We start from the raw sequence: 15,916 nt of genomic DNA on the forward strand, positions 1-15,916 counted from the left end.
ATTCCTATTAAAGCTGAAAAGATAGCTTTAAAAGATGGCAACTATCATGATGGAATTATACTTTGATTGCACCTTGTTCTTGATGCATTAATTATCTCATTTACCATTTCAGTACAAACATGCTGTGTATGTACAAACTTGTAAATTGTTTGCAGACTTGGAAAGACTAAGACAGGAAAGAGAAGCTAAAGACATGCATGAAAGGTAAAAATACTCTGGAAATAATTAGCTGTGCATTTATAAAGATTTGCTACTACTTGTCCAGAGACACAGATATCCTCCTTTGATTTCGTTGTCTACAAATATAGTCCCTAGTGTGGACAGTGTATAACTTGCAAATTATTTTCATACACTTTCAAAATTTATTTCTTTATCTTTAATGCTTTAAATAGTAAGTAGGGGAGGGGGGAGGATGAAATCACATGTCAAAAACTCAAAAAGTGTGGGTCAGGAATTTTAAGGTAAAGTAGTGATTATGCCCAGTTGTAAAAGGTAAAAAATTAGTATGTCTGATGCTGCCAAATTATTAATGGACCCCTAACAGAAAATTGTCCATATTTTGAGTTAAAGCGGATGAAGTTTTCTAAAATTTTGATATGATTTGTCCCAAAAGTACATTTAGTACACTACACTATAAAAACTTTTTTTGAGATAAAGGAGATGTGATTTTTTAATTTGCAATTATTGTCTCAGGCCTAAGAGATGATTATTCAGTAAATGTAGATTATGTACTTCCCTGAATGGTTTTTTGGTACCAATTTGCCAAATTTGTCTATTATCTTGAAAATCGCTATAAATACAGAAATTCTGACATAGGCAGAAAAGTTCAGAATGTTGAGATCTACCTGCTATCCAATAACGTCAAAACTGTCAGATGACTTCTTATAGGAGTTATTGCCCTCAAATTTTTTCAATGTTTAAATACATCCATCTGAGATGGGATGTATTATGGTATACCATTGTCCATCTGTCAATCTTTCCGTCCATCCGTCTGTCATCAACTCTTCGGGGAATAACTCAAAAACGCTTTTACCAATTTTCATGAAACTTTGGTGAATTATTTATTATTACTGATGTAAGCTTCTGTTCAATTTTTACCAATTTTAGATTTTGTTTCTGAGTTATGGGATTTCATTCATAAAAAAACGGGGGATATTCCAGTTTTCTGACTTTAACTCAAAAATGCTTTTGAGCAATTTTCATTTTTCAAGAAACTTTGGTGAATTGTTCATATTCCCTTTCGATTTTGTTAAAATTTCTAATATGACATTGCAGAGTTATGGAACTTTATTCGTTAAAAAATCGTCAGAAATTGTCCATTTTTCACGCTTTCTTTCAAAAATTGTGTTGTAAACAAGAACAAAAATATATATAGGTGAAAATCAAGGACACAAACTCAGTTAAACTTGAGATAGCCTTAATAGTGCCAAGTGATTCATGTTTTGTGTCAATGGCAATGGATACCACTGTGTGTGCATGTTTATTTTGTGCTTTTTTTTGGGGGGGGGGGGGAAGAGGGAGGGGTCTATTTGAGCAGTGCTCACAGTATTTCTAGTTGATCATAGAAAGTCATTTAAAGCATTTAGACAAGCTATAAGGGCAACAGGCATATCAAGCGCCCATGGTGCAGCTCTTTATTGCCTATTGTTTTGAAAACTATAATAGATAGAGAAAATTTCTTTAAGAAAAATGATCAGATCAGAAAGACCAGATCTACAAATAAGTAAACATGGCTGAAATTGTCAGACAACACCTTATTGGAGTTATTACAATACATCCGTACGTCCCAAAATTGGTTTCCGTTCTCTAACTTTAGTTTTCCTCAACCAAATGTTATCAAACTTATGCAAAATGCTTATTACTACAAAACACAGATCAAGTTTGAATTTTGGTGGCGTCACTTTAACCGTTCTAGAGTTATACCCCTTTATAAATGGAAAAATTGCAAAATTTTTCATTTCCGTTCTCTAACTTAAGTTTGCCTCAACCAAATGTTATGAAACTTATACACAATGCTTATTACCACAATACACAGATCAAGTTTGAATTTTGGTGGCGTCACTTTTACTGTTCTAGAGTTACTCCCCTTTACATTTTTTTTCTAAAAATATCAATGATGTCATTGTTCAAGTAATTTTTAAAATTGGAGTTATCTTCCTTTGTCCATGATTATAGTTGAATCAACTTCAATCAATGCTTTATACAATGCAATGTTTAATTTTGCATTCCACTGATAAAACACAGATCAAGTTGAATTTGGGTAGTGTCACTTTAACCATTATTGAGTTATGCCCCTTTATAAATCGAAAAAATTGCAAAATTTTCAGTTTCTGTTCTGCAACTTAACTTTGCCCCAACCAAACATGAAACCTATACACAATACTTATGACCACAAAACTAAGATCAAGTACAAATTAGGGTAGCGTCACTTTTATTGTTCTTGAGTTATGTCCCTTTATAATGTTGTATGCAAGCGGGGGCATCATCTGTGTCCATATTGACACATTCTCCATTTATTTTTATACGGCCGCAAAAAAATTTTGCGGTCGTATATTGGTATGACTTTGGCGTCGTCGTCGTCGTCATCGTCCAGCGTCGTTCGAAGACACATTGGTTTTTTGCACTCTAACTTTAGTTTAAGTGAATGGATCTCTATGAAATTTCACCATAAGGTTCAATACCACAAAAGGAAGGTTGGGATTGATTTTGGGGGTTATGGTACTAACAGTTAAGGAATTAGGGGCCAAAAATAAGCATTTTTGTAACTTCCAGACATAACTTGTGTGTTAGTGTATGGATCTCTCTGACATTGTACCACAAGGTTCCATATCACACAGGGAATGCTGGGATTAATTTTGGGGGTAATTACCTCAAAATATTAGGAATTAGGGGCAAAAAAAGGGGCAAAAAACAAGCATTTTTCTAGTTTCATGACAATAACTTGTGTGTAAGTGTATGGATCTTTCTGAAATTGTACTACAAGGTTCCATATCACAAAGGGAAAGCTGGAATTGAGTTTGGGGGTAATTGCCCAAAACATTTAGGAATAAGGGGCCAAAAAGGGGCCAAAAATAAGCATTTTTCTAGTTTCCAGACAATAACTTGTGTTCAAGTGTATGGATCTCTCTGAAATTGTACCACAATGTTCCATATCACACAGGGAATGCTGGGATTGATTTTGGGGTTAATTGCCTCAAAATATTAGGAAATAGGGGCCAAAAAGGGGCAAAAAACAAGCATTTTTCTAGTTTCATGATAATAACTTGTGTATAAGTGTATGGATCTTTCTGAAATTGTACTACAAGGTTCCATATCACAAAGGGAAAGCTGGAATTGAGTTTGGGGGTAATTGCCCAAAATGTTTAGGAATAAGGGGCCAAAAATAAGCATTTTTTTAGTTTCCAGACAATAACTTGTGTTCAAGTGTATGGATCTCTCTGAAATTGTACTGCAAGGTACCATACCACAAAGGGAAAGCTGGGATTGAGTTTTGGGGTGATGAATCATAAGGGGGTTCAAAAAATTTGGGGGGGGAGGGATTTTTTTTTTTTTTCCTTTTTTTCTTTTAAAATTTTCCATTTTAAGTTGGTTATTTCTGTTTTATATTTAAAAGCAAATAATAATGATATGGTAGGAGATACACACCAAACATGATGTGTAAATTATTATATAATAAGTATTGTGCAATAGCAAGAAATTTTCAATTGCACAGTATTGCACAATAGCAAGAAATCTGCAATTGCACAGTATTGCGCAATAGCAAGAAATCTTCAATTGCACAGTATTGTGCAATAGCAAGAAATATCCAATAGCACAATATTGCGCAATAGCAAGAAATTGTCAATTGTACAGTATTGCGCAATAGCAAGAAATATTCAATTGCACAGTATTGTGCAAAAGAAGATACTTCGTATAAATTGCTTATTTCTTGACCAATTTCAATGGGGTTTTATTCTTGAATTCTTGGGGTTCTTTAATATGCTGATTCTAACCGTGTATTAAGTTTTTGGATTTTGGGCCCCGTTTTTAAATTGGTCCACATTGAGGTCCAAAGGGTCCAAAAATAAACTTTGTTTGATTTCATCAAAAATTGAATTATTTGGGTTCTTTGATATGCCGAATCTAACCGTGTATTTAGATTCTTAATTTTTTGTTCCGTTTTCAAATTGGTCTACATTAAGGTCCAAAGGGTCCAAAATTAAACTTAGTTTGATTTTTACAAAAATTGAATTCTTAGGGTTCTTTGATATGCTGAATCTAAACATGTATTTAGATTTTTGATTATGGGCCCAGTTTTCAAGTTGGTCCAAATCGGGGTCCAAAATTAAACTTTGTTTGATTTCAACCAAAATTGAATATATGGGGTTCTTTGATATACTGAATCTAACCATGTATTAAATTTTTGATTTTTGGGCCCCATTATCAACTTTGTCCACATTGAGGTCAAAAGGGTCCAAAATTAAACTTTGTTTGATTTCATCAAAAATTGAATTCTTGGGGTTCTTTGATATGCTGAATCTAACCATGTATTTAGATTTTGGATATTGGACCATAATAGGTGAATGTCCAATTTAAAATTTTTAAGTTCTTAGACCACATTCATTCTGTGTCAGAAACCTATGCTGTGTCAAATATTTAATCACAATCCAAATTCAGAGCTGTATCAAGCTTGAATGTTGTGTCCATACTTGCCCCAACTGTTCAGGGTTCAACCTCTGCGGTCGTATCAAGCTGCGCCCTGCGGAGCATTTTATTAACTATATAATGTTCATTTGGCTGGTATTTTCTGATTTCAACTTTAAGCTCTCTTATCATACAATTTGCATTTGTATATATATATATATTTCCCTGCTATTATGATTAACATATTCAAAAGGAAACTAGTTTAAGGCCAAGAAAAATGTGTTTCTTTGGTAGTGTAATGCTCACAAAATATTGTTTCAATTTTAGTGAAAAAGATTCTCATAGAAGATGTGTCATTGGACACTCAAAAAAACACTTCATTTTTTTCTTAAGAAACCTTCAAAAATGTGTAAAGCTTTGAACCTTTTAAGTTTAAGTTTAACTAATAATATTTCTATATATAGTATATCCTCCAATTGCAAGAATTTCTCTGTTGACAGTTGTACCTTTCTGTTTATAAGATCTTTGTATACAAGAAAGTATAAGTTACAATAATATTATTATTCTAGGCAAAAATTTGTATTGAAAAGTTCTTAAATATGTGTCTTAACGTTATATTTTTATAAAATAAAATATTTTGACTAATCTGCAATTTCTATTTATATTTTATCCTCCCTTTGCAAGAATTTCTCTGTTGGCAGTTGCACTTTTCTGTCTACAAGATCTTTGTATACAAATTTTGACTTTGTTGTACAATAATCTTTCCAAAAAAGTGTCAATACAGTTAAACGTTCCAAAACTTACAAGATTACTGTTTTGTTTAATATATTCTCTTATATGCTTTGGAATAATAGCAATAAAAGTATGACAGTTCAGGAAATTGTTTGTCTGAAGTCATTGTCTTATCTGACCAAATTACCAAAATCCTGAGTTTCTAGCTTAACAAGGTCAAACAAAGACTGCAGTCATGCCCCTTTGGACTACACCATTCCTGTCCAATGGCAGCACTTGTACTATCTTTAGTTTGGAGGTGTTGAAATGTGAGAAAAAGTGAAGCGGAGGGGGCCAGATCATAACCATTGGCTGGCTAAGATAACTGGTAGAAGGCTTTGCTAAATGAAAGCTGAATATAAATTCATCACTTGGACATTCGGTGATGGTAAAGTAAAACTCTGAAATATCGAAACAGAGTATAATCTGTATGAGTTTGTCATCGTAGTCATCTAAGTATGTTTTCAAATTAATAAAATACTTCTCAGGTGCATTTTAAAAAAGGAAATGAAAATCTATGTGACATATCTAAAGAACAACAACATAACAAATGTATGGTATGGGTCTTTTGTTTTCTTCATAATCTGTTGATTGCTTTGGTGTACGGTAATAAATTTTAGTTAGTCGTAATTTTTTATACAAGGATTCCTGGTTTTGATTACAGTAAATAGAATATTCACAAATACCATACAGGCAAAACTAAAAATTTGTAGTTCATCTTGTGCATGTATATGTGACTGTTTTTTTTGGCAGGTGGTGTATGTCAATTTTTTAGAAAATATTCTTGTTCCATGTAAAAAAAACACTTAATGGCTGGTTATAAGGGTAAAAGCAAGTTTTTTGTTCCTTCGATACTAGCTATTGCTGTTTGCTTTGCCTCTAGCAAAAGTTGTTATATCAGGGACATCAAACTTACTATTACCCTCATTATAACCAGTCAATAAGTGTATATTATTTAGGATGGAAGGAAGGTTAGTTGTTTAACATCCAGTGGCAAATTAAATGCATATTTAGAATAGGAACAGCGTTTATTATTATTATTATATATTTATCTTATTTGTTGATCAAGTTCTAAGTATCTTATACATTTTTTAGCTCACCTGGCCCAAAGGGCCAAGTGAACTTTTCTCATCACTTGGCATTCGTAGTCAGTCGTCATCTGTCATCATTGTCTGTTAACTTTTACAAAAATCTTCTCCTCTGAAACTACATGGCTATATTCAACCAAACTTGGCCACAATCACCGTTAGGGTATTTAGTTTAAAAAAAATGTCCGACAAGATCAAGATGGCTGACATAGCTAAAAATAGAACATAGGGGTGAAGTGCAAGTTTTTAGTCCCCTACCGACGAAGTCAAAGGGGACTTTAGGTTTGCACTCTGTCTGTCTGTCTGTCTGTCTGGCAAATAAGTTTTCCACACTTTTTTTCTTCATGCTTGGAGATATTGATTTGATATTTGGTGTATTGTTTTATCATGACAAGTTACAGATCAAGTTCGAATTTTGTTCCGGTCTGATGATTTTGGCAGAATTATGGTCCTTGGACTTAGAAAATTCACTTAAATAATCAGTTTTCAACACATTTTTTGTCATGCTTGAAGATATTGACTTAATATTTTTTATATAGTTTACACCATGACAAGTTACAGATCAAGTTAGCATTTTGTTCCAATGCAATGAATTTTTAACCAGTAGGGGACTATGTATTGCCATGCAATACTCTCAGAATGCTTGTTTCTATTATTTTGCAAATAAAAAGAAAAAAATTCTTTCAGATAAAAAATTACCTAAATCTTATTGGCTGTGAAATAAAATTTAGTTGTAACTCAAATGTATTAATTGATTTAAACTGTAAATAAAAAAGGATAATTCCTCACTAAAATATTACATGATTTACATTCATACTCACAATCAGGAAACATACAATTCCTACCTTTTCTTTCTACTGTTGTGTCACCTAATATCTATAACGCATTTTTTTAAAAATATTTCCCAAATGATAAGAAAGTCCTCACACCACTAAAACTTATCCATAAATGACATGTCGAAAAAGGAAGTCATGCATCAATTATAAACATTGCACTGACAATGAAACTAATTCTTGAATAGATCTGACCATAAGGTTAAATACCACAAAAGGAAGGTTGGGATTGATTTTGGGGGTTATGGTACCAACAGTTAAGGAATAAGGGGCCAAAAAGGGGCCAAAAATAAGCATTTTCTAGTTTCCAGACAATCACTGTGGAACGGTGTATGGATCTCTCTGAAATTATACTACAAGTTCCCATACCACAAAGGGATGGTTAGGATTTGCTTTGGGGGGTTATGGCTCAAACCGTTTAGGAATTAGGGGCAAAAAAGGGGGAAGAACAAGGTTGTCCTGGTTAATGGACAAATACTTTAGTACAAAACATAATTTAAAGCAGTGTAAGGGAGATAAATCAAATACATCATTGAAATTATCTCCCTTACACTGCTTTTAAATTATGTATAAAGTAATGGTTAATGAACAATATAGATAATTTAAAACAGTGTAAGGGAGGTTATCCAAATACAACTTTTTTGTTACTTCCCTTACACTGCTTTTAAATTATGTTTAAAGAAATGCATATTTATAAAGGAAGACCAGTAAAAATATCTGCAAATGTTGCATCTTTTTTTTTTACAAAAAAATCCATATGAAAGATTCGACACTATATTTTTATTTCTATTATAAAATAGATTAAGTTAGCACTATGGTAAATTTAAATGGGTAATTATGGTTGCCAACTCCATTGGAAATTTGAATTGAGATTATGACCATATCTTGAGGGAAAGAATTTTTTGGGGGAAAAAAGAGGGGGGATAAAAAGAAATTGTGGGGGGTCAATTTTTTCTCATTTCAGATTTCAGAAATTAAAAAGAATTATTCTTCAAATATTATTTTTTTTTCAAATTTCAAATATTGAAAAATTTCAAGAAGTAATCTTTAATTGCACAGTATGGCGCATTAGATTTGTAAAATCTTTGATCACATTTATTTATTTGTTATGCCGAATCTAACAGTGTATTTAGATTTTTAATTTTGGGTCCAGTTTTCAAATTGGTCTACATTAATGTCCAAAGGGTCCAAAATTAAACTTTGTTTGATTTTAGCAAAAATTGAATATATGAGGTTCTTTGATATTCCAAATCTAACCGTGTATTTAGATTTTTAATTTTGGGTCCTGTTTTTTAAATTGCTCTACATTAAGGTCCGAAGGGTCCAAAATTAAACTTAGTTTGATTTTAACAAAAATTGAATTCTTAGGGTTCTTTGATATGCTGAATCTAAACATGTGTTTAGATTTTTGATTATGGGCCCAGTTTTCAAGTTTGTCCAAGATAGGGTCCAGTATTTAAACTTTGTTTGATTTCAACAAAAATTGAAAATATGGGGTTCTTTGATATGCTGAATCTAAACATGTATTTAGATTTTTGATTATGGGCCCAGTTTTCAAGTTGGTCCAAATTGGGGTCCAAAATTAAACTTTGTTTGATTTCAACAAAAATTGAATATATGAGGTTCTTTGATATGCTGAATCTAAACATGTATTTAGATTTTTTATTTGTGGGCCCCGCTATCAAATTGGTTAATATTGAGGTCAAAAGGGTCCAAAATTAAACTTTGTTTGATTTCATCAAAAATTGAATTATGGGGGTTTTTTGATATTCCAAATCTAACGGTGTATTTAGATTTTTAATTTTAAGTCCCGTTTTTTAAATTGGTCTTCATTAAGGTCCAAAGGGTCCAAAATTAAACTTAGTTAGATTTTAGCAAAAATTGAATTCTTGGGGTTTTTTGATATGCTGAATCTAAACATGTGTTTAGATTTTTGATTATGGGCCCAGTTTTCAAGTTGGTCCAAGTTGGGGTCCAAAATAAAACTTTTTTGATTTCAACAAAAATTGAATATATGGGGTTCTTTGATATGCTGAATCTAACCATGTATTTTGATTTTGGACATTGGACCATAATAGGTAAATTAAAAAATTCAAGTACTTAGACCACATTCCTTCTATGTCAGAAACCTATGCTGTGTCAAATATTTAATAACAATCCAAATTCAGAGCTGTATCAAGCTTGAATGTTGTGTCCATACTTGCCCCAACTGTTCAGGGTTCGACCTCTGCGGTCGTATCAAGCTGCGCCCCAGCGAAGCATTTTATTATAGAAAGTGGCTCAAAACCAATAACAAAAGATAAAATTGTCTACAGCTTCTATCCAATCATACATTAAACATATATTCTCACTCATAAATCTATCTTTATTAAGATTCCCCTTACCTGGCAGGTGTGCTCGACTCCTATCTTAAGGTCAGTGGCTCTCTCCTGGTACTCTAACTTCCTTCACCAACAAAACCTGACCGCCATGAAATAGCACAATAGTGCTGTAAGTGGCGTTAAATACCAATCAATCAATCAATATAAAGCTTTTCTGACAGTCACTGATAAAAGATGGTGAAACAGGTTTTGTATGTGCCTGTCCCAAGTCAGGAGCCTGTAATTCAGTGGTTGTCGTTTGTTGCTGTGTTACATATTTGCTTTTTCGTTCATTATTTTGTACATAAATTAGGCCGTTAGTTTTCTTTTTTGAATTGTTTGGAGCCTTTTATAGCTGATATGGGCTTTGCTCATTGTTGAAGGCCTATATATAAGTGACCTATAGTTTGGTCTCTTGTGGAGAGTTGTCTTATTGGCAATCATACCACATTTTCTTTTTTATATTGATATATCTTGGTATCTGTTTTTATAAGTGTAATTGGCCACCAATTAGCTAAATGATATTTATCCTTATCTTCTTTTGGAAAACATGTTATGACACTTTGAGGTTGAAATTTTTAAAATTCTGTGAGTTAAACATTGTTGCTGTGTTACATATTAAACCCGCTGCATTTGTTTGCACCTGTCCTAAGTCAGGAATCTGATGTTCAGTAGTTGTCGTTTGTTGATGTGGTTCATAAGTGTTTCTCGTTTCTCATTTGTAGCTCACCTGGCCCAAAGGGCCAAGTGATTTTTCTCATCACTTGGCGTCCGTCGTCGTCGTCGTCCGTCGTAATTCGTCGTCCTTAACTTTTACAAAAATCTTCTCCTCTGAAACTACTGGGCGAAATTTGACCAAACTTGGCCACAATCATTATTGGGGTAACTAGTTTAAAAAATGTGTCTGGTGACCGGGCCAACCAACCAAGATGGTCGCCATGGCTAAAAGTAGAACATAGGGGTAAAATGTAGATTTTGGCTTATATCTCTGAAACCAAAGCATTTAGAGCAAATCTGACACGGGGGTGAAATTGTTTATTAGGTCAAGATCTATCTGCCCTGAAATTTTCAGATGAATCGGACAACCCGTTGTTGGGTTGCTGCCCCTGATTTGGTAATATTAAGGAAATTTTGCTGTTTTTGGTTATTATCTTGAATATTATTATAGATAGAGATAAACTGTAAACAGCAATAATGTTCAGCAAAGTAAGATCTACAAATAAGTCAACTTGACCAAAATAGTCAGTTGACCCCTTAAGGAGTTATTGCCCTTTATAGTCAATTTTTAACCATTTTTCGTAAATTTTTGTAATCTTTTACAAAAATCTTCTCCTCTGAAACTACTAAGACAAATTTAACCAAACTTGTCCACAATCATCATTAGGGTATCTAGTTTAAAAAATGTGTCCGATGACCCCGCCCGTGAACCAAGATGGCCGACATGGCTAAAAAATAGTACATAAGGTAAAATGCAGTTTTTGGCTCATATCTCTGAAACCAAAGCATTTAGAGCAAATCTGACAAGGATAAAATTGTTCATTAGATCAAGATTATCTGCACTGAAATTTTCAGACCAATCAGGCAACATGTTGTTGGGTTGCTGCCCCTGAATTGGTAATTTTAAGAAAATTTTGCAGCTTTTGGTTATTATCTTGAATATTATTATAGATAGAGATAAACTGTAAACAGCAATAATGTACAGCAAAGTAAGATCTACAAATAAGTCAACATGACCAAAATTGTCAATTGACCCCTTAAGGAGTTATTGCCCTTTATAGTAAATTTTTTACAATTTTCATAAATTTTGTAAATTTTTGTAAATTTTTAACTGTAACTACTGCGCCAAGTTCATTATAGATAGAGATAATTGTAAGCAGCAAGAATGTTCAGTAAAGTAAAATCTACAAACACATCACCATCACCAAAACACAATTTTGTCATGAATCCATCTGTGTCCTTTGTTTAATATGCACATAGACCAAGGTGAGCGACACAGGCTCTTTAGAGCCTCTAGTTTATATAGATTAGACCGTTGGTTTTCCCGTTTGAATGGTTTTACACTAGTAATTTTTTGGGGCCCTTTATTGCTTACTGTTCAGTGTGAGCCAAGGCTCCGTGTTGAAGACCGTACTGTGACCTATAATGGTTTTCTTTTATAAAATTTGACTTGGATGGAGAGTTGTCTCATTGGCACTCATACCACATCTTCTTATATCTATACTATGTGTGAAAAAGGATGTATCATCACATTCCACTATAATGTTTACAAAAAAATAGTTTCTTCAAATGAAAATGACTGCCTTTGGAATGAAATCAACACTCTAAAAATATTTGTGTGCTTTTTGATATAAACTTCATCAGGAAAGCTCAAACCCTAAATATTTGAACACCAGGGATGTATAAATACACTATCTTTTAGGAGCTAAATTACCAAAAAAGCTGCTGACCAAATACAACCAATACTTTTCATAGAAGCCAAGAAAACTTGATGAAAGTTTTCCTCTGAAGGTCTTTTGAATAAACGGATGGAGTCAAGTGTTTACTAGCCTTGCTTTGGTCTTGCTTTCGCCTTCATGTAAAAAACTAAAATAAACCATGGCTGCCATGAATTATTTGTCAAGGTTAAAATTTCTTAATTGAACATGTTTAAAATGTTACCTAAAGGAATGAGATGGGTATTAATTGTCACTTATGATAGATCAGGGGTCTAAATTAAAATTCATAGAACTTTTTATAAGGATTTGCCAAAATGTAGTTTATATTGTGCATTTTTTCAAGCTATATGTTGTGCATAATTGTCAGATTTTGTAATAATTATACAGATAACAATTTTGTGTGATAGAAAGAAAACTAAATGATAAATTTTGAGATAAAATATGAGAAGATAATTCATATAATGTGCTTTCAGAATATAATAATAGAAATTAGGGTCACAAGATAATTTAACTTGCTAGTAGTTGCTACAAAACAAAATAGATAAATTCCTTACACATTCCTTTATAAAATTAAGGTTATCTTAGTTATTTCCATTTATATGGCAAAGTTTTTTAAAAAATTTAATCATACAAAAAAATGTTCTTTTTTTTTTCCTAACAGTCGTAATAATAAGATAAAACACATAATTGTTCTTCATTAAGATGAAAAATCTTACAAATGAATTACATTCCTTTCTCAAAATTTGTATATTTTATTAATCTACCCCCAATGCTGTTCTACTATTTTACCATCCAAGATGAAGGAAAACACCTAGTCTAACCTCTAGATAAATAGACTCTTTAAATCACAAAAATGATCAGCAAGGCAAGATCTGCTAACGAGTCAAATTTTGCCAATATAGTTAGTAGACTGTCACTCTTTATAGGTGTGATTGCCCTTAAATTGGGATTTTTTTACTCTCATGTGTTTTGAACAAAAACTAAAGAAGATAGAGAGAAACTAAAAAAAACAGACTAAATGATCAGCAATACAAGATCAACATAACAGAGATTTTTGTCATGAATTCTATTCTCATCTACAATGTTGGAGAGTGTCCTTTGTTGATTATGCACGTAGACCAAGGTGAGCGACACGGGCTCTTTAGAGCCTCTAGTTTTTGCAATTAGTGTAACATAAGCTATCATATGACACTGAAAATAGCAAAAATATCTGCCTTATTTCAAAAGTACATAGAAACAAAATATTTTTTTTATTGAATGTACTCTTTCGTAGTAGTTCGGCTTTGATATTCATTGAAGTAGCCCCAGGAATCAGCAATTGTATGGATGAATGACTTTATTTTTGACAAATACTATAAGTTATATGGTTCGCTACTGACCCCTTACGGATCCATAGAGGGTTAGTAAAACTCATAATGGATTCGACCGAGTAGTAAATCATATAACGAATTTATCACACACAGGATTCCGGACAAGTTTTGTATAAAAAATAAACAAAAAGATACTATAACATTAATAGATGACGTCACCATTAATAGTAGACGTGATGTCATGAACCCCATAAGAAATCTACTGACCCCATACGCATCCATAGGGGTCACCACATGACGGCTTTAAACCAATCATATCGTAATTAATTTACCTGAGGTGGGATAAAAACAATTATCAAATCTTTTATTATGTATACATTGTATAATAGTATCTACTGTATATTACTGCTTTATTAAATTTAAAATCTCATTCCACAAATTTCAAATATCCAGGAAATGTTCACACTACAAATTGCTTGTAATTTATGGCATTACCTGAATGTGACCAATCGATAATATAAGACAAATCAACATGCTGTGTGCAAAAAGTTGTCCCTCCTCTGAGAGGTTACTTTAAAACTGTCCTTTATTTCAATGAAAGTTTCAAAAACTGAAATATTTTTGAAATTAATGTAAGGTAAGCTTTTTAATACGACCGCAAAAAGTCGTATATTGGTATGACGCTGGTGTCGTCGTCCGAAGACACATTGGTTTTCGCACAATAACTTTAGTTTAAGTGAATGGATCTCTATGACATTTTACCATAAGGTTCAATACCACAAAAGGAGGGTTGGGATTAATTTTGGGGGTTATGGTACCAACAGTTAAGGAATTAGGGGCCAAAAAGGGGCCAAAAATAAGCATTTTTGTAACTTCCAGACAATAACTTGTGTTTAAGTGTATGGATCTATCTGAAATTGTACCACAAGTTTCCATACCACAAAGGGATGGTTAGGATTGGCTTTGGGGGGTTATGGCTCAAACCGTTTAGGAATTAGGGGCAAAAAAGGGGAAAAACAAGGGTTTCCTGGTTAATGGACAATTTAAAAGCAGTGTAAGGGAGGTAATCCAAAAACAAAATTGTACAATGTTGTACAATGTTGGATTACCTCCCTTACACTGCTTTTAAATTATCTATGAAAGACTTTTATGATGTATTTAAATTGGTAATTATGGTTGCAAACTCCATTGGAAATTTGAATTGAGATTATGACCATATCTTGAGGGAATGATTTTTTTTTGGGGGGGGGGGGGATAGGGGGGTCAATACACAACAGCATAGTGTATTTCACAAAAGCAAAATAAAAGGGGGAGTAAATTTTTTTTTGGGGGGGGGGGGGGGGAGGGTTGAGGTCAATTCGCAACAGCATAGTGTATTGCACAAAAGCAAAAAATTGAATATAAATTCAAATCATATAACCAATTCTAAGTTCTTTGACTACAGTTATTCGGTGTCAGAAACCTATTATGTGTCAAATATTTAATTACTATCCAAATTAAGACCTGTATCAAGTGTGAATATTGTGTCCATTTTCGCCCCAACTGTTCAGGGTTGGACCTCTGTGGTCGTATCCAGCTGCGCTCAGCGAAGCATTTTATCCTAATTAGTGGAGTGACCAAGACAACAAATTTCAACTGTAATGGACCACCATACCTGCAGGCTAAATTATGATTTTTTGTTTGGAGAAATGTTTAAAGTTTAAATTTTGCCTGGTCGTAGATTATAAAAAATTTCATTAGTATTAAAAATTTTCACAAGGGGTTGAAAAAAGTCAGAAAATAATATCTGAATTGTGAAATAAGCAAGAAATTACTCCTTTAATGAAAGAATAAACAATAGCATTTCATTTTCGAGTCAATTTGAAAAAATTGTAATCACCAAACGTCCATTTTTTTAGGAAAATTGAGGTGGGCAGTAAGAAAAAGGCAAAGACGAAATAGGAAAGCTTTCAATTGATATTTTTGCATTACATGTACATTTAAATTTCTGATTTTTACATGGTTTCCTAAGAAAGAATCTTAGTTAATTTTGTTTCTGTTGAAATATATACTGGTTGCCAGCGGCAAATATTTCACTAAATAACTGAATAAAAATGGTTTAAATGAAGTATTTGTTACTATTTTGGAGTCACCAAACCAGGTACTGAGAAACAAGCAATAATATGCCCTCAATTTTGGAATCATTTCATACATTTTTGTGTTATTCGAAATTATCAGTCAAAATGTGCTCTACAAGGATCACCAGTCCTTCACCTTTCATTTGAGACCTAAATTACCAAAATATATTCTACATGGTTTGATATTTACACCTATGCGTAGGAACTATTTTGTTTAAATATGTACTACTTTCCAGTATGTTCTTTTTGATTGGACCCGATTTGGTGGTGTTACATCTTACAAAGTCTATCCAAATTATTTTGCAAAGAATTCCGCTCAAACCGGTGCTAGTGGCTGTCTTTAACTTGCAGTGAGGTGAGAGTTTTTTTACTCTGTGTT

The 15,916-nt window shown here is 32.8% G+C and overlaps 2 protein-coding genes across 2 annotated transcripts in view; both read left to right on the top strand.

Annotated features, from left to right (window-relative positions):
• The window catches only part of LOC127724644 (uncharacterized), a 336,855-nt gene that overhangs the window by 295,672 nt on the left and 25,267 nt on the right, over window positions 1-15,916 (top strand). The gene's annotated exons all lie outside the window — the stretch shown is intronic.
• Window positions 1-15,916, top strand: part of LOC127724734 (dnaJ homolog subfamily C member 8-like) — a 77,102-nt gene that overhangs the window by 46,115 nt on the left and 15,071 nt on the right. The window contains exon 7 of the mRNA XM_052231829.1: window positions 113-204. Coding sequence (XP_052087789.1) covers window positions 113-204 — 92 coding nt within the window. The remainder of the gene's footprint in view (window positions 1-112; window positions 205-15,916) is intronic.

Source organism: Mytilus californianus, unplaced genomic scaffold (assembly GCF_021869535.1).
Source record: "Mytilus californianus isolate M0D057914Y unplaced genomic scaffold, xbMytCali1.0.p SCAF_14, whole genome shotgun sequence".
Classification (NCBI taxonomy): Eukaryota; Metazoa; Mollusca; class Bivalvia; order Mytilida; family Mytilidae; genus Mytilus; species Mytilus californianus.